A 25643-nucleotide genomic window follows, 5' to 3' on the forward strand; every position below is an offset into this window, starting at 1 on the left:
TATATATATATATATATATATATATATATATATATATATATATATATATAAAACTTTGTTCTTACCCTTCTGGTATCTTGATATGCTAGGGAAGTTTCTACTGATTAAGCAGAAGTCCTTTCAAATTCCCACACAGAGATGAAAAGCTTTGTTAAAAATCTAGCCTATGGCTTGGTTTTCTGATATAACTGGCTGATTATATATAGTTTTACTTTCCTTAGAAACAAAATAACACTATCATATTCATTTGGTGACTTACCTGTAAACATTAAGTCTATATTTAAAGGTACTCAACTCATATCTGAACTATATGCTAGTCTTTCTACAGAACAGATTAAATTGCTTAGAGCCTTGCTAAGTTGCTGAGGCTGGCTTTGAATTCGAGATTCTCCTGCCTCAGCCTCAGGAGCCACTGGAATTATAGGCATGCACCATTGTATCGCGCCCTTGTAGTCTGGCTCTAACTTCAAAATAGGGAGAATCCAACCACTTCTCTTATTGCTATCACATTGGTAGCATAATAATGCCTTCCCAAAATTCTTCAATGTCATCCACACTAGTTTTCTTGCTGCTATGCTTTCCTACAGAGTAATCTCAACATATAACCACACATACAAAAAAACTCTATTAGATGCCTCTACTCCCCATAAAAAACAAAGTCTCTCTAAGATCCTAGAAAGTTCTAAGTGATCAGACTTTCTGTTCTCTGTGACTTTATACCTAACTATTTCCCCCAGCTGACACTCCACTTTAACTACCCAGACCTTCTTATTCCTTAAAACAACAACAACAACAACAACAACAACACCCCAACCATTCTTTCAACTCGGGGTCTTTGCATTTGCTTTTCTCTCAGCCTACACATATTCTTCCCCCAAACATCCCATGGTTTGTTCCTTTGTTTTCTTCCAATCTTTACTCAAATGATATCTTTAAGGTTAAGTCTTTCTCTGGCCACCCTTATGGAACTAATGGAATGCTATATATTTTCTTTTTCTCTTTGATTTTTTTTCTCCTTAATCCTTGTCACTATCTGAAATATCATATATTAAAAATAATTCTTTTGTTTACTGTTTTCCTTATAGATTCTAAATTCTTTAGGGGCAGGACTTTCTGTTTATCTTGTTCTCTGTAGTAACTTAGGGAGGGAAAATAAATAATTGTTGTTTCATGTTGATGGCAATCTTCACAAGTGGTTTTCAAAATATAGTTTGTCTCATGTATTAGAAACAAAACAAGCAATAACAACAGTAAAATCAAAGGATTTCTAAACTCACATTACCCATATTGAAGAATTTTGATATACTGGAAACTGGATAACTACCAGGACTCTCATCTTAAGATTCCCTTTACACATTTAGAAAAACTTTGGTCCTTACTTGTTGAGTCTCTTACCATATCTATATAAAACAGGAGTAGGACAAATTTGGCCCAACATTTATTTGGGTAAATAAAGTTTTACAGTCATGCACATTAATTTACATGGTATCTATTGCTGGTTTTCTGAAACAAGAAAAGAGCTGAGTGGTTGTGACAGGGACCAGGTGACCTATAAATTGAATATATTTACTATATGGCTCTTTGCAGAAAGTTTGTAAACCCCTGACATAGAACATAAGACAAAGTATTTATGAACACCACCAAGTGATAAGCTATTTTTAAAAGAGTAGAGGCTTCCTAATATATACTTAAGACAAAGCTATCCCTACTACATAGGGAATTAATAATATAATAATCCAGTCTTTATTTTTAATTTCCCAAAGAATGCTTGACCATTTTTGTTTCTGTGAACCAACATTAAGTAAAAAACCAAAATTGTATTATAAATAGCCTTGACATACTTGCAATTTGCTCTATATAAATATTTTATCAAGGGACTTTAATAAAAACTAAAGTGCTCTGGGAAGAATTTTCAATAATATACTTCCAAAAGAAAAACCTAATTTCAAAGTATCTGAAAAATAGCTAAGCTCCTTTTCACAAATATGATTTAAAAATATATTTTATTGTTTCATATTAACTGTTAGACAACTTTAGCTTACAGAAGTAGCATGAAACCAGAAGGAAAATCAAATACTGATCTTGTGTGGCTAATCTAACTTTTTCTTAAATACACATATTGACAAATAATAATATTAATAATAACAACGAGATTTCTAATAGGCAAGTACTTCATTCTTTTTCATTGCAAGACCCAAGTAAAGACTCTCTCTATCCAACACTCCAGTCTTTGTTCCCTGTCCATCTAGTCACTGCTGTGGGGTCTTGAGTTGTCTGAACTGCAATTTTTAAAAAAGCTTATTTAGTTACTCCAGCTGAGCAGTTTTAATTTGTTCTAATAGTTGAGACCAGAAAAACTATTACCACGACTGCAGGATAGCATTATCAAAGCCAGCAGCTGTAAGGCACCTTTATTTTTTTTAGTTGCTTTTATCTTTATACTAGAGAGAAAGTCTTGGTCTATTTTCAACATTTAGAATCCCTGTTCTTTAAAGATTCAAAATTATAGTTTTTAAGAAAGTTGCTTTAGCTTTTTTTTTTTTTTTTAAGAAGTCATCGTTCCCACTACCATCCATCCAAATTTGGTGTATTTAATTCTGAGAAATAATATAATATTCCTAATAGCTGAATTTTTAAAACTATGTATATAATGTTAGATATTATATTTTAGTAAGTAAATTCTACTTCAGATTTTCAGTATACTTCTCATTCAAACTAAGATATATCAAGTGATGTTTTGGTTACTAAGATCTAGGATAATATCTACAACTTATGGGGAGAAGGAAAAGGAGTGTTCCTGGGTGTAGAGTATTTCCAAACATGAATTTCTGAAACTGTCATGGTCAGAAAAGAAAAGAATAAAGTCAAATCATTGGAAGAAAAGACAATACCAAGGTTAATAAGAGAAGGAAATTGACAAGATATGTAGATTATTTAAATATATGTATATAATATAAATATATGTAGATTATTTAAAAATAAATATTAGTGTAAAACAGATGCTGCTGATTTAAAAAAATGGCTGGCTTTAGATAGTCTGACTAGAAATAGCAGAGCAAATGAATACAGATCTTCAAAATATAGAACTTTATTTCCAAAAATATATTAAATAAATCCCAGAAACATTTAACCTGGAGCTTTTAAAAATCTCTCTTCTTGTTTTTCAGTTTCAAGTGTTAGATTAATATTATATAAAAAATTTCTCATTTTTGATTCATTTTGATTCTTTTTCTTTTAAACTATTTAGAATATTTTGTTACTCTGAGCTTTGTTTTTGTCCTATTTCTTTATACATGTTATCTCTATTGAGCCTTTTCTAGTCAATAACACCACCGTGGAGAAAAAGGGGAATTTTCTTATAATATTTTCCCTTCTTTTTGTATTATTACTATGTCAAAGCATTGGGTCAGCTTGCTACAGTGCAGTCTTGCTAAAAATAGCACCTTGGAAAAAATCCTGAACACATGAAGACGTCTGTGAATCACCACTAGATGGCAAAGCAGATTTACCATTGTTAATACTAATCTTGCAAATAAACTGTGCCCCATAAATCTGCTGTAATATCAAAGAGTTTTGATCAATTTAGATTCTAATATATGGATGACCACCTTGGTGTGAAACTAAATTACTTGGAATACTTTATTTTCAACAAGTTTTTATAATCTTACTCATGTAAAAGCCTTAAATTTATAATCCAATATCAATATATTAATAGATTTAAACAGTTTCAGTTAAGAAAACTAAAGTTTCAGTGACTAGAATATAGCAAAAGTATCATTATAAAAATCAAAACAAGGCCGGGTGTGGGGGTGCACACCTGTAATCAAAGCAGGCGGAGGCTGGAGGATCGCGAGTTCAAAGCCAGCCTCAGCAATTTAGTGAGGCGCTAAGCAACTCAGTGAGACCCTGTCTCTAATAAAATACAAAATAGGGCTAGGGAAGTGGCTCAGTGGTGGAGTGCCCCTGAGTTCAATCACTGGTACCGACCCCCCACCAAAAAAAATCAGAACAAAATATAATATTTGATAAAAATGGACAAGTCTATATAGTCTTTTATAGGTTCAAATTAGATGTTTACAAGTACATGCCATATTAGTTATAGAGTATCTGTTAGCACCTATTAAAAGTTTATATTTGGATTTTTTTTTTAATATTGGAGATTGAGCTGTGCTGCTGAACTTCATTCCTAGTCCTTTTTATTTTTTGAAATGGGGGTCTCCCTAAGTTGCTTAGGCTGACCTCTAACTTGGCAACCCCCCTGCCTTAGCCTCTTGAGTTGCTGGAATTGCAGGCATGCACCACCACACCAAGCTATATTGTTTTCATATAAGATATATGAATGTGTTTAGTTATTAGAGTGATAAGCAAGGTATAGTTTCCATCGTTAAAGCTTCCGATGATATAGAGCAGGAAAAGGAAAAAATAAAACGTTTTCACCCTTTCTCAGAAATTTTTCAGTTGAAATAAGAAATACCCATTGCTTTAATGTTCTATGTTATAGTAAGGTCACAAGAGAAGCTTCCTTGTTACCCATAAAATTATGCGATCTTACAAAATAACAGAGTTAACAGTCTTAATGTTTCAAACCATAAAAGAATAAGTACTTTTCCCTTGTTTTATGTAGAACACTTTATTGAATTATTTTAATCATTATACATATACAAAAAGAAAATCTAATGTATTTATAAAATACTCCTTCCCATTTTAATAAAATTATAGAAATTGAAGCCCTTAGCCTGTCTTTTTGTAAGAATGCTATGAGAATGAATAAACAGCAGGTTGATCCTATTAATACATAATTCAAATTTCTTAGTATACAATGAAATTTTTGAATAAGACTTTAGCACAGGGACAGGAAAGTTACAGACTCAGTTCTATGTGCCGCTAAAGAATACTCACACCACATTATAATACGATATTTTATTTTACAAAAACTGCCCAACTCCAGTTAGCTATTTGACCACCAGTTAGATTTATTGTCTTCCCTCTTATCCTGAACAGCCAGACTTCTTGATGTAAGAAAGCTGCTCTAAAGTCATTCACCAATTCTATGGCAGCAATCATTTAGAAATTTATAGGATTTCTTATATAAATCACTCCATTGATAAAAAGATTCCAAGTAAATAACTGTCTTACTTTAAACGACTTTAAATATGACTTCATATGAATAACCTGATACCATCTTTTCCATGTCTAAATAGTCCCACTGATTATACTTAATTTTTCTCCTGCTCATCAACAGAAGATCTCATTGAAATAAAAACATTAAAGTTTAAGTGAGAACAATGTTACAAAGAAAAAGTCTCTAACCTAAAGCTTAACTGTCAGAATGAACCTATTAAATGTATGGAGTATTAATCATAATAATTTTTTAGAGTTGTAATTGGTTGAGTTTGTTATGAATTCATTAAGTGTAGAATATGTGATAATTCCACTTGGTAATGAATTTAAGTCTACACATGGAAAAGAGGAGACTTATTGTATAATGGAAACAGGAATAAAAGGAATATGTTTATTTAGGAAAACTGTTTCATTGTACTCTCAGAGAGAGTACAACTCAGAACTACTTAAGTTAGTACCTGATGTGCCAGTTACAAATTATTATTCTTTAATTTATTGATTTAATTTTAATAGGCTTAATGCTCTTATGATCTAGTCCCATTCCAGCTACTCTCAAATAAGCTTTGCATTTTCTAAAAATATAAATATAAAATATTCTTGAAGTCTACCTAAAGATAAAAGACAATAGGAGGTAACTACTGTTAAGAATTTAGTAGTTAAACCAAGCTGAGAGTCTACAAAAACTGTTTAGACTTCCTTTGGGCCAAGGGTTCCCTTGTAATCTGAGTAGGGCCTCAGTCTCTGCTACCCACCAGCTTTGTGGACCTAGATAGTTGAAGACACAGCCTGTTCTTTTTTAGTTCCTTTCAATTTCCTTGCCCCAGCCTTGTGCACCATGTGTACCTAAATCTTGAATATTATGGTTTGTGAACTCTGAAAAGATATCCCATCACAAGTTCTCTATATTTGGGTCATTCTTGGAGGACAACACCTTTTTGGAACAATTAAAAATTGGTATTTGGATAAGAATTATTAATATTAGCTGCTATTTCTACTCATGAAAGTCAGCTATACTCTATAAACAACAGACATTATGGCCAGAATCATACTAGGGTATAGTCCAATTTAGGAAATACTCGAGTTGTCTGATGCCATTACTCTTTTTATCAAAAGACATTAATATCATATTTCTTTCTTAAAAGTTGAATTATCTGAGTTTTTCAATATTTCAGAAAGGCATTTCTATGAACACTGGATATATTTAAAAGTTGCATAGGTGGAAAAAGCAGTTGGGATTACATGGAATAGTCTGCCTGGGTAAAGAGGAATGACTTGTGCATCAAACCCAAATGCATCTAAAACCTTTTCTACCTCCATCTTTCTTTACACAGATAAAGCATTAAATTTATCCAGAGGTCCAAAGTAGGAACTGAAGATTCTTTCAACTCTTTATCTTCTACCCTTAATCTGGTTAATCAAATAAGGCTTATCAAACATAAGCATAAACTATTTCTTCCTTTCCAAACCTATTGCCCCAATCTTAGTAGGTTCAGAAAGTCTCTTCCTTGGTACTATAATAAACAACCTGTTGGTACAGCTGCACCCAATACCTGGAATGGGTTCTGTTCCCTTTGTTCATCTTTTAAATGTGAATCATCTTATCTTTTCATTCTTTACTTTCTCCCTAGACAATTAATATATCCCTGTGGATTCAAGTACCATTAATAAGATGATGATCTTGCAATTTTTATCTCTAGTTTAAATCACTGTCCTAGGCTTTAAACCTGTAGGTCTATCTGCTTAACATATATTGCTGACTGGCTATGCCACAGGGGACCTCATCTGCCCCATCTCAAACCTATTCCCTATGTTGTGCTCTCTATTTCAGAAAATAATATGCCTATTTATTCAGATTAGAGCCAGAAACCAGGATATTATCCTTAAATGCCTTTATTCCTCACCCCTACATATTTATTTCTGTTGCTCAAATCTGTTGATATCTCTCCATATTCATGGTCACTATCTTAGTTAAGGATATTTTAAATCTTACCTGGATTGCTGTAACAGCCTCATAAATAGTTTCTCTACCTCCAGACTTATTCCTCTGGAGACTTGTCCCTCTGCAAATCTGGAGTGAATTTTTTTTTCTAAAAATGAAAGTATGAATGAGCCTGTCCCTGTCCTGCTTAATCCTTCAATAGCTTATTACTGCCCAAAAGATCAAGTTCCAACTCTTCAGTAACTTACAAATCCCCTTAAGGTCCCTTTTAGGTCATATCTCTAGCTATATTCCCTTCAGTTAATTAAGCTCCACTTTTCCTGATATATTTAGTCTCTCTCTTCTAAGACTTTATAATTTATTTTTCCTCTGCCTACAGTATTCTCCCCCTATTTCCTTGCCTAACAATTTATCTATAGATGCCAATTTGGATTTCATTTACTATTTTGACAATACCCCCCTGACTATGCCTCTTTCAAGACAGGGTTTGGTGGTCTGATTTGCTCTAAGAGGAAACTTTACCCATTTACTATAACAATTTTCAAAATTTTTGTACTCTAATTGCCTCTTTTCTATTTCGCCATACTATAAGTTTTTGAGGGAAGGGATTTGTAAACACTTATATCATAGATGTCTACCAGAAAGTTTGAATCTATTGCATATTCAGGTCACTGCCCTTCTTAGAGATTTCTGATGGCTCCTAGAGGCCTACTGAATACACTCAAGCTCTTCTTGTGGCACATAAGGCCCTTTTCAATGGACTGACTACACATGTTTTCCAATTTCATGTCCAGGAACTTCTGTTTCTCTCCCCCTCTCACTTTTTGTATGCTTTGCTCTCAATACCTTGTCACAAATCATTTTGATGATGCCACACTTTGGCTTAAAATGTTCCTACTTTATAGAATGTTTTTCTGTACAAATTTTTCTAAACCACTCTTATCTCCAACTCAGACTTAATGGCTCTCTTCTTGCTCATCACAGAACTTTTCATATTGTTACTTATTTTTGATAATGTCTTATCAAATGGGGGATGTTTATATGTGTCAAAGTCTTCCACAATAAGCTTCAAGAGGGTATATACTATACCTTTTAATTTTTAATAACTACCATAGTGCCTGGTATCTGTGGTACTCCAATATTTATCAATCACACTGAATTAATAAAAATAAAGACAATGCTATTTCAAGTACTCTTAACAATACTTTGAGAAAGAAGATAGGTAAAAGTTGAGAATGGTTTATCCTACCAAATGTGAAAATGAAAATATATAGATTTATACATCTTAGCATAATCCTAGAATAAAAAAAATTTGGTTTCCTTCCTGACCTCTCTCCTCTTTAAAAAGTGCCAGTTACAGAGCTTCTACTAACTCTCAAATTAAAAAAAAAACAAAAAACAAAACAACAACAACAAATCCAACAAATCTTCTAATTTACTCCCTAACCCCAAACTATCTTTGGCAATATAAATAAGAGCATCAGGAAAAAAAAAAAAAAAACTTTAAACCAAAAATATTTCATCAATAACAGTCAACTGTAAACTTCAAAGGTAAACTTAATGGCACAGGTCCAGACTGCTTTGATTTAAATCCCAGCTCTACAACTTTCTGGTTTTGTCCAAATCATTTATCAATCAATCAATGCCTTGGTTTCTCCATCTGCACAGTGGGGATAAGTTTATATATGTAATACATTTAAAACCCAGTTGTAGTTACTAAGAGTTAGCTATTATTATTATTATCTTAAATGGTGGCTGTTCATTTAATAATCAAAAGTTACAATCTGTTTCTAGATTTTAAGAAAGGTGCCCCTAGACAGAATGTGAGCTTTAAAAAGACGTAAAGATTTTAGACTATTTGGGTATTAGTATAGAGCAGCTGAGCAAATAAGCATGTCTTAAAATACCAGAGTTGGTTCTAGGTTCTAATTAAGATCTTTTAATTCAATTGACTTATTTCCCAAAATTATAATTTTATTTCTCCATGTTCATAATTGTAAGCACCCTATAATGATGGTATGGATTAAGTAACAAATGATTAAAAAGGACTTTGAAAATAGAAAAACTGAATTGATGAACTTATAGGTACCTAATGTAATTAACAATATAACATACTATATTAATTCCTATAACACCTTCCAGTTCTAGCTCTCAACTCCTAAATTCTTAATTTTTTCAAAAGGTATTATAAATTTATGTATAAAAATACAAATTTAAAAATCTGTATTAGTTTGCATTAGAATATTATCAAACTTAAGATGTGGATACCATAAAATTAAAAAGTGATGTATTATAGTTATAAAATCATTATAATCATTCCTAAAAGTGGTCTTACTGAAATTTAAAAATACTAACATATTTGAAAATCTGATTTTAAAATGTTAAATAATTATATTAATAAAAATTCCAGCTTAAAGCCACCAAAATGATCCAAAAAATATTTTGATATAGCCTATAATTCTTGTTAGATAGATTAGGATTTAGCTATGGTGTGATAGCACAGCCAAATCTTGATTATCTCTAGTCTGTGGCAATATGGGTATCTTGGATAGTTAAAAATCCATCTCTTCCCAGAATATTATCTTCAGTCTCTCCCACAAAGTATTTACCATAGTTAATGGCTTATTTGCATTTAAACTCCTTTTCCTTCTTAACTGAACAATGAAATTGCTTAATTAATTAATTAACAACAAATAAAGCATAGGAAGGAAAGACAATATAATAGCCAGACTGAACAATCAAGAGTTGGCTGCACAGTATTACATTTACTTTAAGAATTAAAATAGCCTCATCCTACTTCATTATCTTTAAATGAAATCAAACAGGAGTTCCTATGCCTTAACATTCCTAGTCAGAGTTTCTCTGAGTACCTGAAAGAACCCTGGTGGTACAGGACCTACTGGCATGCCATCTCCTGGGGGAATGTTTCCTAGCACTGGACTGGGAGCTGCTGCAGCACTCTGCAAAGAATAAAGGAGAAACAAACCTATATCATTACAGAGAAGGCACAAAACCAAAGACTAATGATAATCGATTATAGGAAGGGATAGTTTTTCATTCCTGGGAACAAACATTGGTAATTTTCTGCATTCTGGAAGAATACTAAGATACAACATAGTTTATTAAATGACCACATTGGTTGATTTTAACAGGTATCTTTAAACTTTGTGAGGTCAAAGAAATTTAATAAGATGATATATTTGAATAACATTTTAAATGCCAATGGTACTATGACAAAATGATAAAGGTTTAAGTAAATGCTTTAGGGCACAAACATCTGAAATGGCAACCTCAATAAGGAATGGTAAATATTTAGGTAAAAATTTTGAAGATTGTGCTTGTAGGAGTTGGTAAACAGAACTCTAATTTTTTTTAGAATATACTTTCCTATGTTATAAACAAGTATAATTCATATTCTGTCTATAGATGGCATCACATTCACTTTCTGATATATTATAAATGATAGTCAAAATATAACTATGGATTGGTGGGGATGAAAATGTAAGTATGACATTGAGGGAAAGAAAACAAATTAAGATTTGGAGAGATTAGTCTCAAATTATGAAAAACATCAGATTATAAAATGAAGTAGACTTTGAATTTTTCAAACTCTTTCATGGAATTCTAGCATATCATGAAATAAAAACTGTGATTCAGACTCTTTGCAATCAATCAAGGTTACAGATTTAATACTTAGATACAGCAGTTACATATACAACTGTTCTACAACTTTTAATTTCATCACTCAACCTCTTTAGACATATTACAAGACATATTACAAGTCAAGAAAGGACCAGATAGGAATGTAAATTAGTACAAACATATGGACAATAGTATGAAGAGTCCGCACAAAATTAAAAATAGAATATTGGCAATCTTTCTATTGAGTTTATATCCAAAGGAAAATAAATTAGAATGTTGAAGAGACATCTGCACTACTATGTTTATTGCAGCACAATTCACAATAGCCAAAATATGGAGTAAACCTAAACGCCCATAATTGGTTGAAGGAATAAAGAAAACGTGGAACATACACAATGGCATATTATTCAGCCATAAAAAAGATGATAGTCTATCATTTGCTAAAACACAAATGCCCAGAGGACATTATTCTGTTAAGTAAAATTAGCCAGGCAGAGAGACAAATACTGCATGTTTTGACTCTTATGTGAAATACAAAAAAAGTTGGTTTCATACAAGTTGAGAGTAGAATGGTCATTACCAGAGGCTAAGAATAATAAGAGGAGAGGCTGGTCAATATTGCTGTTAGTACTAAAAGCTAGACATAAAGTGTAATTATTGTTCTAATTAAATGCAGAATAGAAAATTATTTCAGAATAAAAAGACATGTAAAAACATGACAAATGTGGAAATCACAATGTTACTCAAAATATGTGTGTGTGTGTGTGTGTATTTAGTTGCAGATAGACACAATACCTTTATTTTATTTATTTGTTTTATGTGGTGCTAATGATCAAACCCAATGCCCCACACATGCTAGGCAAGCACTCCACGACTAGGCTACAACCACAGCCCACAGTGTTATTCTGAAGAAAAAAGTTCTGGTGTTGTGTCATATGATAGGGTGACTTTAGTTAACATAATGCCACAAAGGGACAAAAATAGGAAGACAGACCAGTTTGAATCTAACAGTTTTGCTATGAAATCAAAACAAGAACTGCCTCTAGTATACACTGCACTATCCTCATTTATATCAGTGCATTTATTCATACATTCATAGTCCATTGGAAAAATCTCAGTATATTTATAGAACATATTTCCTGGTATATTAATTGAAATGGTTTTAAAAAATGAAAGGCAGAGTGTTATTTTCATTTTAACTAAACTTGTGTAAAATATTAATACATAGAATTAGAGTAAAGGAAAAAAATCACAATCAAACACTTTTAGTTTAAATATGTATGAATACATCCAGATCTGGGAAGTAAGATTTGATCTATATTTTTAAGGGTGCCAATTATTGCAATGTGGAAATTGTTCTTAGTACTAAAAGCCAGACATAAGGTGTCATTGTTGTTCTAATTAAATGCAGAATAGAAAATTGTTTCACAATAAAAAAGACATGTAAAAATGACAAGTTTAGAAATCACACTAGCCTATACTTTCATAGAATGTATATTATAACATTGAGCATGTTTATCAAATAACAAAATAGAATTAACTGAATTACTGTGACTTCTTGTGTAGTTCTCCATTCTACTTGCCTCAAAAGTATATATAGGAAGTTCCTGTTTATCCAAAGGGGAAAAAGATTCATTTGCATATAAACCAAAATTCAATAGGTAAAGAAATTGGTAAGAAACAGGCAAAATTCACAGTTAAATATTTGCCTATTAACTTTTTTTGGGGGGGGGGCAGACTACTTTGTTTGAAGGAATATAGTATGCCAGCTTTTATTCTTTTAAGTCTTCTTTGTATCTTTATTTTCTTGCCATCATTTAAAAGTGAAAAGAAAAGATTCAGATGACTATTTCAGCAAGTCTTTAAAATGCCTTCTGAATTTTCATTTATGCTTTTAAAGCTATTTAATAAATTCAGCCAAAATATTTGCTTTCTTCTCTATGTATAGTCAAGGACTCTTTTGAACTTTTTAATATAGCAGTTGGCACTACATGGGGAAAATATCCTTTCCCTCCTAAAGTTAATATTCTAGTAAGGGAGAAAAACAATAAATAAAACAAAACCCAAAATATATTTATACATGTTCTAATGGGGGGTGGAGGGAAAAGCAGAGAAGAGAAAATTCTTGGTAAATAGTATAAGGATTACAATTTTGAAAAGGACAGTCAATGAATGAATGCATCAAACTAATGGACCAGGATGAAGCAACTATTAACTAATTTAAATATGTCTCTTGCTCTATTGTTGAGATCTCTCCGTATTTAAAGATGAACAAAATTCTTAGAGTTTGTATTTATTCTCTCACCCTGGCATAATAATTTTGTGAAGTTTCTTCTTTTTTAATATTCATTCTTTCGTCACAATAATTAAGTTGATAGCTAGATTATTAACAGTGTACAGTATGATGAGTTAGTTATCTCATATAATAGTAAATTTATAGCCTTGGTTCAAGGACACAATGTGAAATTAACAGAATACTAGTAATAGCCAGTATGCACAGTACAATGTTCAGATCATTTTGGTACAAATTTCTCTCTGTGGACCAGTTTTGAGCTAACCTATCCATTTACTCTCTGCTATTTATTAACAAGGGACACCTCCTCCCTTTATTCTATCATGAGGACTCAGCTTAGAGTAACATTTGGTTCACCAAGTTTATCATTAACAAAAGCTATACTGAAGAATATCACAGAAGGAAACTACTAGACATTGTCAAAGAGTAGATTTCTCAAATTGCTTTACTTGCTAATTTATATACAGTGACTATAGATTTAATACATCCTTTAATACTGTAGATAAGAAACAATCTTTTAGGATTAGGGCCTTATGTAGAAGGAAAAAGTTCCAAATTTCATGGGTTTCACTGCTGGAATTTCTGAGATTTGTCTCAAGTTTACTTCTAACATGAGAAAAATTTATCCATGATCTAAGGATTCACAGAGAGTTGTTGGGCTTAACTGATATAGCATGTATTCTTCTGTGGTGTGATAACAGAATCACAACAGAATAGCAAATGGTTTAATTATATTAAGAACTACTACTATAAAGTATTAGTTTGACTAGATTTCTATGAATTCCCATTAGCATACCAGAGAAAAATCTATGATTATGTAATCGATTCATAATTAGTTAGGGTTGACTTTTGATGGTAGCTCGCTCTTTTAAATGAAAAACATACAAATAACATGCTTTTAAATATTTCTTTTAACTAAACAACATGTGACACTTGGGTGCTGATATAAACCTATTAATTATCATTAATAGTGTCTCGTCTCCTCTATTGGATTAACTTATTTGTATGCTTTTAATCTGTATTTTCAAATATATCTTTTCTAATACACATTTTCTTAAACCATTTGCTTTGCCATATGACTCTGTTAGGAAAAAATTTTTGTATATAATTTTATATGGGAGTTTCAAAGGAATAGGCATAAAATGAAAATTTGTTTAAAATAAAATTAGTATGGACTTTATCTTTAAACATAATTAGCTAGCATTTAAGAGCCTATACATTCAATAACTAGGAGACTGATTTACTAAGAACACTAGAGAACCAATAGGCTAATTATACAGTGGAGAATCGAGATATAAATTCTATATTTGGTGGAATAGAAAAATTATTCTTGGGAATATATAAAATTGTGAAATAATGAAACAAAAAAGAGTGGTATCATTATTAGCAATTGGATAAGAGATTAAAGGGAGGGGTGAGTAGGAATAGATTGGAAAGGGGATTATCGATTATCATTATTAAGCCATCTCTACAATTTTTAAACTGCTAAAATTTGAGTATGTTCCCTTCCAAAATTCAGGTGACCAGTGTGACTGAATTAAGAGGTAGCACTTTTAAGAGATGATTAGACCATTAAGGGTCCTCCCTTGTGAATGGAACTAGGTACCTTCATAACAGGGGTGTTCATGAAGTGAGTTCATTCTTTATTGCTCCTCCACCTTTTCCAAGTGAGCATGCATCAAGAAGGCCCTCACCAAACACCAGATGACAGTGCCTTGACCTCAGATTTCCCAGCTTCCAGAACTGTGTGAAATAAATTTCTGCTTTACGTTTTTATTTATTTATTTATTTATTTATTTATTTATGTAGTGCTGGGAATTGAACCCTGGACCTTGAGCATTCCAGGAAAGTATTCTACCACAGAGCTACACTCCCATCCCAGGTCTGTTCCTTATAAATTACCTGGCGTTAGGTATTGTGTTATAGTAGAAGAAAACACTCTACTAAGACATAGCCATATATAGGCTTGTGTTTTTTGAGAAACATTCAAAAGAGTGATAATAGATATCCTGTTATGACAAATTTTTGGACAATTTCTGTCATGATAATTTTAATACAAAGAATAAATATTTTGGTTATTGGTGGAAGACTATGAACACATATATTCTAAGAAATTACATGTATATACATTATGTATATAATATATTTAAAGAAATATTTCTATGCCTAGTACTGTAAAATGCACTTAAAAAAGTTAATCAGGAATAAAAAGATGGTTTGTGCCTTTTCATCTCCAGAATCATTGTATTTTTCTTTTGGGAAGCAAAATATAAGTAACCATATATTGATAGTTTTCTTAAACCAGTCACTGTATTTCTGAGATAAGCCATGTTTGATCATCATGGTTGATCCCTTTAATGGGTCTGAGTTATGTTTGTTAATATGCTATTTATGATTTTACATCTATATTTTAAATCAGGGGTCTAAAATAAAATGTTGTTTGCTGTTTTATTATTTTTCAAACTTGAGCATCAGGATTAGTCTACCATTTTCAAAACGAAGGGTGGTAAATTGTTTTTTAAAATGCTCTGTAGAAATTTATGTAATGTGGTATTTACACATTGAAAGTTAAAAATATGCAGCAGTAAAGTTTCCTAATTATTTAAAGGAATTTTGAAAAAAAAATTACGGTCATTATTTATTTTACATTTTCTACTTCTATTTGCTTCAATTTTGTACATTTAAATTCTCCCAAAACACTTTTCATTGAGATACTTAGTTTTATCTGTAGACATACTACTTTCATATGCTTTAAAAAGGTCCTCTGTAGCAATTCTGAGAAAAACTGTTGGTTCACCACAAAAATCTATTTTTCCTTTCTTCCGTAGTAAAAGAACTCTGGCCAGACACTTAATACCTCAGCGGCATGTTTCTCAGTCTCCCTTGTTCTCCCCCAAAATTAAGTACGTACTAATGGAAGTTGAACAGAAGAGAAAATGCCATTTCTAGGTCTGAAGTTTTAAGTTAGACCACTTACTGCTTGCTTTCTTTCCCCTTCCCATTGTCTGGAACATCAAATGCTTTAAAGATACAGTTTCTGCTATGCAGACCAAAAACAAAAACAAAAACAAAACAAAACAAAACACCCTGTCCTATGGAAGAATACCAACTGGCTTCTGGATAACTTGGTGGAATAGCCTGCCACCTGCCGTGGACTACCTTTCTGAACTGTTAACCCTAACACAGATGTTAACTTGTTTTCTCTCTCCAAAAGTGAATTAGCTGTCTCCTCTTTGCCATGAATTAATATGTTTTTTATTTTATCAATTTTTAACTTTTAAACAAATTATTCCCACTCTCCTGCATTTTTATTTTTATTGTTCATTTTCAAACTTCAAAATTAAATTAGTTCCTACATTTTCCTCATTTAAAAAAATAGAGTATAAAAGTATAAATTTTACTTTGAATTTACCTTTGATTGTATCTACAAGGTTCGCTATTGGTGTTCACAATTAAAAAATAAATAAATAAATAAAACATGAGTATAATTTTGTTTGCCAGTTACTAGAGATAATGGGAATGAAAATTATGGATTAGATGATTTAAGGGGGAATATAGTGAATACCAATATCCAATTTGAAGATGTAACCAAAGATATACTTTACTTCACTAATGATTGGAGGTTTTATTTTTTAAACTTGTTTTCAATTTATAATGTCCCAATTGTGGTCAAGTAAAACATATTATGCAATTTCTTTTTCTTTTTCTTTTTGGTATCAGGGATTGAGCCCAGGGATGCTTAACCACTGAGCCACACCCTCATCCCTATTTATTTTTTATTTTGATACAGTGTCTCACTAAATTGCTCAGGCTGGCCTCAAACTTGTGATCCTCCTACCTTAGCCCCTGAGTTGCTGAAATTACAGGCAAGGGCCACCATGCTTGTCATATTATGCAATTTCTATATTTAGGAATATGTTGATTAATTTTTTGTGATGTAATAATTGATCAATTTTTATAATTTCCCATTGACACTTAATATCCATTTATTCTCTCTCTACATTTTTATTCATTGACTTAATGTCTTCAAATGATCTCTAATTTTTGTTTCTTGCTCTTTCAAATATATATATGTATATATATGTATATGTATATATACATATTTTTGTATATCCAACTATTTTTGTCCATTTCTTTGTGCTTATGTCAAAATTTACCTTACAATTTTAATTCTATGTTCATTAGCACAATATTTTGTGCTATACAATACTTCTACTATGGCTTCAATCCTTTATTAAAAGTGACTTTCTTTTTCATGTTCCTTGAATCTCTTTTGTTTGAAATTAATATTGCAAACTCATTTTGCTTTTGCTTGTGTTCTTACGGTAAATAATTTCTCATCCATTTATTTTTAAACCTTATGTTCTATTTAATTTAACTGTTTCACTTATTGGCAGAAAGGTCTTCTAATAAGACTGCATCTAATGAGATGCAAAACAAAAACAAAATTAAACTTTTGTATCCTAAGATTTAAAGATATTAAAGTCAAGGCAAGCAATATTGTTGTCTTTTTAATGAAGAGGCTAGCTTGCCTTTTCTGTTCTAACTTCTTCTTCCACTTCCCAATTCTTATTAGAAACATCTGAAGATTAAGGTATAAACTTTTTTACTTTATCATGTCTTCTTCAATAATAATTTTTTATCTCTATATTGTTTTGTAACTATTCTTATAGCATCAAAAATAAAGAACTTCAACTTTATCTAATTTTATTTCCATATTAGTTTAGCAACATAACTTTAATAACATAACTTTGCTACTGGAGCTTTAAGTTTTATATATTAAAATTGAACAGAAGATATATTTTATAGCTATCACTTACCAAATCCTTAAATGTATGCAAATGTCTTTGATAACTCTCTTGAAAACCAGTTATAACCATTTACATTCACTGTTGCATAAATACCTGATACCACCCTGATTACTGTTCCATGGGATATAATTTGTTTCTCTTCTAAAGATTTGAAGGACATTTTCTTGATAATTAAAATTTTCAAATGTTTCCATTCCACATCTAGGTGTTGATTTCTTTAAATTATTTGCCTAGAATGATGTGAACCTTTGTAATAATTAGATTTTTTTTTCCCAACACTGACAAGTTGGGGAGAATCAGTGAATAGGTGCAAAGAAAAGATCTGGTAATCCTCAAGAGGGTAATTTTTTAAAAAAATGTTATTAACAACTAGATAAACAATTGTAATATTATTGGTGACTGGGAAAATATGCTTAACAATTTTGCCAGAAAAGGATTTCATAAGTTATTGGTATCACAGGAAATTGGTACAATTGTAGAAAGCACATTACATGTATATATCATGTACTATAAAAATAGTAATAAATTTTGACTAAGTGACTCTTTTCAGATACTATCAAATATAAATTCTAAATGATGAGAAAAACAGTATGCATAAAATATTGAGTATAATATATTTATAGTAAAAATACTGAAAATTCAGCAATAATGTAATGCTCAAGTAAATTATAGTACATTTAAGTGACAGAACATGTTTCAACCATTAAAACTAATGGAAACAAATGGTATTATTTGAGAAATATGGAAACATGACAAATATATAGTTGAATATAACATGACTATAATTATATAAGTAGAAAAAACTAATCTGTATGAGACTGTAGATGAATATGTAAAATTATCTCTTAGAGTAATAAAACTGGGTGATTTTTAAATAAAAGTTTACAAACTTTTTAGAATGTCTTACTTCTATATTTTATGACATCAATAAAAATTATTACAGGTTACACGCACACAGAGCCAGTTTTGGCAATAGTTATATAATAAGAAGTGCTAAATTTACTTAAGATACACTTAATCCCTGAAATTTAAGAATAAATAAAATTCAGATATTTATAACTTAAAAATAACTCATTTCAATAAAATATAAAATATTTTAATTTTCATACTATGAAAAGCAAGTTTCTATTTTGGAAGGTTAAATCCTAGAAACAACCTGGAAATCACTTACATTATTTTGTGGCCTTTGTTTGTAGGCACACAGGTTTATCTTTAGCACTATAACTCTACTCCAGGATACTGTTTTATCACTCACATCCTTGACTGTTGTGCTACTTTTTGTTTATTTGTTTTTAAATTGGAAAAATATATTTTACTTGTTGCTTTCTTTTTAAAAATATATTTATTTTTTAGTATAGGTGGACACAATAACTTTATTTTATTTTATGTGGTACTGAGGATTGAACCCAGTGCCTCATGCATGCCAGGCAAGTGCTCTGCCTCTGAGCCACAACCCCAGCCCCTTACATGTTGCTTTCACAAAATTTTAATCATACAAATAATATTTAGCGTCTCAGACTTCTGAAAGAGCAGATGACCTAAAAATAACATTAAGAACAAAATCAAATATATAAAACAAAATATCTGAAGTAGCCCCTGAATACCTAAAAACATATAAAGTGCTAGAGAGCTGGTGATCTAAATATTAGAGCTGATATTTATCTGTCAAGTATAAGATAAAACAGTGTTCTATAAATGCTAATTTTCTCATATGAAAACCAAAATTCTGGGAAATACCATAAGAAACAGAAGGAGCTACTCTTGCTAAAAAATGTCAATGTGCAAAAGTAATGCAAAATTACCCTGATAAACACATGATGATTTCATTGGTAGTAAAATATCTCTAGAAGTAGCTGCTTATCTGAAAATTAACAACTCAAACAAAGACTATCTTTCATGGTACAGAAATCAGGCTCTTTGCATTTTGTATTCAGCTTTAATCAGAAAAAGTAGATTATAAGAAAAGTGCTGACACAGGGATTTGTTTGAAAAAGGTAACTTCTAAGTGATATCTTAATATGTGTACCTGAATCCCAAATATTAGATGGCTGGTATATGTCTGGGATTAAGAAGTGCATGTTCAGCCAAATTATATTCTTATATTGTGTGCATGTGGGAATATGTAACAACAAATCCCATCATTATGAATAATTATAATGTACCAATAATAATAGGAAAAAAGATGTGCACATTCATTTCAATCACACTAAATTTTGAACTTATCTTCCAAAAGATAATTATGAGTTAAGAAAAGTTAAATAGTTTATAAAAAATTTTTAAAAATTCAAAGAAGTAGATATTTTTATGACAGTATTTTTTAGCATTCATGTTATATATTTATAAGTCCAGCCCTTACAAGCACATTTATTGCACTCATACAAACTTCAAAGGCCAGGAGAATTGTTATTAGAGCGATATGCCTGTATAATGGCCACATGTACTTAATAACCTAAACAGTTTTTGTAATACAATAGTTCAAGAGAAACATAAAAGTTTTAGAAATATTAATGTTGTACCTTCTTTTACAAAATTTTAACTGTGATCTATTGCAGTCATTGCCCTACTTTTTTCTTTTTTAATCTCAAAAATGGAACTCTTTGTCTCTTTTCAGCGAGCTATTTGATTCAGTATAAAAATTCTAGAGCTTCTACTTTTGAGTGTCTACATATTTTGAGTATTCTTACTAGTACCTAATAACATAAATTGGATAATTAGTCATCCTTTGGGAATTTTGGTGGGGCAGAATGGTCCTCTACAGATAACCATACTTTAAACCTTAGAGCCTGTGAATGTTATGTAGAAGCTGAGAGTAGCTCCTGGCTGATTCCTAAAGCACAAGCAATTGAATTCTGCCAACAAACTAAATAAACTTGAAAGCACATTCTTCCCAGAGCCTCTCTATAAGAACCCAGCAGGACACACCTTGATTTCAACATTTTGAAACCTGAAGCAGAGAAATCAACCTAGCCAATCTGAACTTCTGACCTATAGAACAGTGAGATAATAAACTTGGGTTGTTTTAAGCTACTAAATTTGTGCTAATTTGTTAAAGCAGAGATTGAAAACTAATATACTATGCTATAATATATACAGTATATATATTATATATATAATATACATAATATATAATATACTATATAACTCTGTCCTCCCAATGACTATTTCATTTTGAAGAATATTTTTCAAGGGATATCTAGAAACTATGAACTCTGCAGATCCTCAGAGTTTGATAGACTTGGCTTGTTGCAGAGTTTGCATCTACTAATTTTATTGTTTTGAATTAAATCAACTGTTCTGATTAAAAATAAATTCCAGGTCTAATAAAGCTTAGTTTTGTGGGTGACTTTGAATCATGCCTCATGTGAATCAGTTTTTTTCTCTTCCACAGTTAACAGTGGGGAAGCTTAGAAAGGATGAAGAATGGCACATACAGCATCTCTTCTTTAGTTATAACTGTTGAATGAGGCCTCTAACTCTGCTTTCCTCTTATCTACAAAGGAGTGGCTCCTCAACTGTTAATAAAAGTTCTACCAATAGCACTCTAGCCAAGCTAGGGTAGGACATAAATATAAACACAATGAAAGAATAGTTTAGGACTTAACATTCTGTGAACTTTGCTGATAGTTCCTATTTTGACCTTGTACTCTGATTTGAAATAACAAGAATGCAACCTTAATTCTCATAGCAAAAGAAGGCCTGTTTCTTACTTCCTTTTTCTAGATTCCCATCCTCAATTCCCATCCAGTTAATATCTGAATGCCCAAGACCAGAGCTAACATTCTGTAGAGTTCTTTTCTCATATCAATTTAGAAGGAGTATGTCAGGCAGTAGATTTCCATTTCCATAGATGAATCCCCACCAGCTGCAGCTGGATTCCCTTGATGTCAAACAGTTCACCTGCCTAGACTAAAATCCACTTTATTGCCATGCCAATCTCATGAGTAGGTTTTTTTTTCTAACTGCAGGGCATTTCTGTTATGCATTCTATGAACATTTGCATAGATCTCTCTTTATTGCCTGTTACAAGTTGATGAGATCTCCAAGGCAGAACTACTTCCTGCAATGGTTTGTTATGTAACCTTTCAGTTACTTACTCTGTCATCCTAGAATGGCTTTGTCTTAGAATCCAAGACAAAGTGAAAATCTGATTTAACTACCACTGCACTTCTATTTAAGTTCTTTTAAAAAATTTTTGTCACAGACTAATTACATTAGCTCTGTATCAACAGAATGTACCATTGTAATTTTTGTTTTGTGTTTGGTTTTTCAAGGAAGAAGGCAATAATTCTATACTCATCTTTTAAAAATATCGTATCCCTATACATCCGTGAAAACTTTATATAAATAGCACATATTCTCTGAAATATCTTTTTTTAACATTTTTTTATTCATTTTTATGTGGTGCTGAGGATCGAACCCAGTGCCTCATATACGCGAGGCAAGCACTCTGCCACTGAGCCACAACCCCAACCCTAAAATATCTTTTTTTTTCTTTAGAAACACACAAATATTAAACAGGCAGAAATTTAAAGTCAATAATTCTTCCTTTAACAGCATTGTAAGCACGAATCAGAAACAGTATTTTACTAATAAAATAAATTGCTAAAAGTTCTCAACTTTATCTACAAATTATTACATATGCCTAAGAAAAATTTCTAATAGGTTTTAAAATAAAAAATTTTAAATTATCTCTATATCACAATATTTTAGGATGATTTTCCATCATTGAGTATTTTTAGAGCTTCAACATGTAATCACCTTTGGTTATTTAGAATATTTAACATTCCAAAAAGTTATTACAGAAAAAAAAGAAAAATTGAATATAACATGAGCAGAAATACAAATTACTTTTAAAAGGTGTTGCTTTTTCCTTAAAGTGACATAACGGGGTTTATAATAGATATAAAAAAATAATAAGATAATAAATGAAAATAATTATTTAAATTGGCTCCAAACTGGAAATGGAACTAAGCCACTGAACTACCTTTGTAAGTTTTTTTTTTTAAGTATTTGCTGCCACAAAGCAAAACAAAACAAAACATTATTATGTGTTATCCTTTAAGTCTACAGGTTAAAGAGTAAGTGCAAAGGATGTTTTATATCTGTTATTTGTTATCTGTTTCTGTATATCTATTATTTTGAGGTGGCAGTAACCTAAAAATGACTGAACAAGATCCTAGAAATTTATAGTACCTATAAAAACAAAATTAATTAGACTAAAAAACATGAGAAATTTAGTCAATTACTGGTTCTGTTAGAATCAGAGAAGTTAAAAAAAATTATGCTAGACATGTGCCTTAAAAAACAAAAGTGAAACCTCTCATGGGACAGTAACTGAGACACACTTGGCCAAATTTCATAACACCATTTTGTTCCAAACTTCAACTGCAGTGCTCTATAAAAACCAATGAAATTCAAATATGAAACCTGTAAGATATATAGTAATCAGAAAAACATGGTAAAGAGTATCAAAATAAAGAGCTGGTGTGACTGTTTTTACAATCAAATGGGCCAAATCTTTTATTACAAAAGAGCACTGTCCCCTTGAAATAGTCACTTTCAATTTTAGAGTAAGTTTTTAATCCTATGATGTCACTTCTTAAAATATGCTGAAATTATTCTTTTGAAACTATCTCCTTTCAGGCACTGTACCATATTCTTTTGGATATTCTCAAGATAAGAAATCTTCATCCTTAAGCTAAAAAAGAAAAAAAGAAAAAAAAATCTTCATCTTTAAAGAGTATGTATGTTTCCTTCTTAGAAACAGGTAAAATTCATGTGGCATAGTGTTATGAAAATACTGAGTAATAAGCTTAAAGAAAGATTTGAATTTTTAAAGTATAAACATAACTGACTTTGAATTCAACTTTAAATATTCAAGGGTTTTAAAAAGACAATACAGGGGACTGGAGTTGTGGCTCAGCGGTAGAGCGGGGCTCCCCTAGCACATGCAAGGCTCTGGGTTTGATCCTCAGCACCACATAAAAAAATAAATAAATAAAATAAAGGTATAAAAAATGACAATACAATTGAGGGATGAGATGTTTTAGGTTTTTATGTATATTTTAAACCATCTTTGACTTAGTAATTTTCATTCTTTAGTACTTTTTAATATAACAAATATTTTTACCTATGACATATTTGATATTCTCAAGATCTTATAATACTAAAAGTGAAGACAGATAATTATACACATATATTTTCCAGTGTGATAAAAGATACGAAGAGAAAGGAGATGTACTTTAGAGGGGCACAGTTTTCTTAGAAGTAATATTAAGGCTAAGACCCAAAGAAAGGGTGGGTGATACGGAAGCAAAAAAAGTAAGGCAAGAGAATTAGAGTATTTTGAATAAAAAGAAATAAAAAGTAAGGGCACTTAGGGTGGGTAGAAGAGTGACAATACAAGAAATATTAAGAAAGGTCAACATAGGTAAATCATTGATTGCAATATGTGGCACCAGATTACTTTATCACAGGATCAATTCGAAGTCATCAAAAGGTTTTGAGTAAGTCAAAATATGATCATAAGATGCAGGGTTTTAAACAGATAACTTGGTAGCTCTCTTGAGAAAATGTAGTAGGTGACAGGGTAAAAAATATTGCTTTTGGATTAGCACTAGTGATCGTTTTGAGTGCCTTGAGTGAAGAAGAAATGCACATAGATTCAAAGGATGATTCAAAGTTAAAAACTGCCAGGGCTTGATGAAGGCCAACTGAACAGGAAAGGAAGGAGAACACATCATAGCTAACTACCAGATATCTGGCATAAGCATTGCAATGATGCAATGAGCAAGTTTCAGTAGATGTTTATAAAGCTTGAGTGAAGGAGTATAAGAAAGGCAAAGAAGTTTAACTTTAATTCAGAATTTGTAAAACGTTCAGCAAGACTATTTATTAACAGGTCTATTCTTAGAAAATATCCCAGAAATCCCACACCTCTTAACAACTTTATTGAATTTGTATGATAAACTCATTTAAGTCCTTTTATGTTTTTCCCATATTACAAAGAAAACAGTTGATCATCACCTTAAGTATATAATTATAGAATTAACATCAGTAAACGATAAATAAGAATTCATGGTTTCTGTCTTTAGTTCCATTTTAGTACCTAAAATATTATCTTGAATTTTTCTATTTTCATTCTGAAAATAACCCTAAAGCTACAAGCCTGTTTTTGCCTTTGTGTAAGCTACACTTAGCAGTATCTGGCACCAGGACAGTAAAATTTGACTGAACTGAACCCAAGCTATTTTAATGACATTTATATAATTAATATGTTTATTAAATATAAAGTAGCCTGTGCTATTTTATATAAAGTAAGCATATCAAGTTCCTGGAAGACAAAAGAACAGATATCAATATAGCTGGTCCTTACTTCACTATTTTCTGAATTGGCTTGAATAGTTTAAAGAGCACTAAAGCAGAATGAAATATACAACCTTCAGGTCAACATTCACTATAAATGGTGAACATGAATAAATGGTGATATTACATATAAAATGTTAACTGTTTTTTAATATCATTTCATCTAAATAGTAATTTGACCATTGTAAGATGACCACATAATTCGTTTTTTTAAGATCAAGTTCTAATATAGGGTAGCCAATCATATTTAGACATTAAGTTAATATGGTTTTAAAAGTTTTGAAAATGATGCCATAGAATAAGAATTTATTTTATTGTGAAATCATTATTAGTGATTACTCAACTAGACCAAAATAGATGATTTAACGAATTAAAATTTAAGGCAAAAAGCATTAGTATATACAAAGGGAGTCTTTATTTAATAATAAAAGGAACAATTTACAAGAAAATTATAATACTTTTTAATGTGTCT

At 31.0% G+C, this 25643-nt stretch overlaps 1 protein-coding gene across 12 annotated transcripts in view; it reads right to left on the reverse strand.

Moving 5' to 3' along the window:
* Ssbp2 (single stranded DNA binding protein 2) overlaps window positions 1-25643 on the reverse strand; it is a 324265-nt gene that overhangs the window by 70658 nt on the left and 227964 nt on the right. For 9 of the 12 annotated variants that reach the window (XM_048800214.1, XM_048800211.1, XM_015497861.2 and 6 more), the window contains one exon: window positions 9931-10020. The exons of the other annotated variants lie outside the window; for them this stretch is intronic. In XM_048800214.1, coding sequence (XP_048656171.1) covers window positions 9931-10020 — 90 coding nt within the window. The remainder of the gene's footprint in view (window positions 1-9930; window positions 10021-25643) is intronic. 12 annotated transcript variants of the gene reach the window in all.

Source organism: Marmota marmota, unplaced genomic scaffold (genome assembly GCF_001458135.2).
Source record: "Marmota marmota marmota unplaced genomic scaffold, marMar, whole genome shotgun sequence".
Lineage (NCBI taxonomy): Eukaryota > Metazoa > Chordata > Mammalia > Rodentia > Sciuridae > Marmota > Marmota marmota.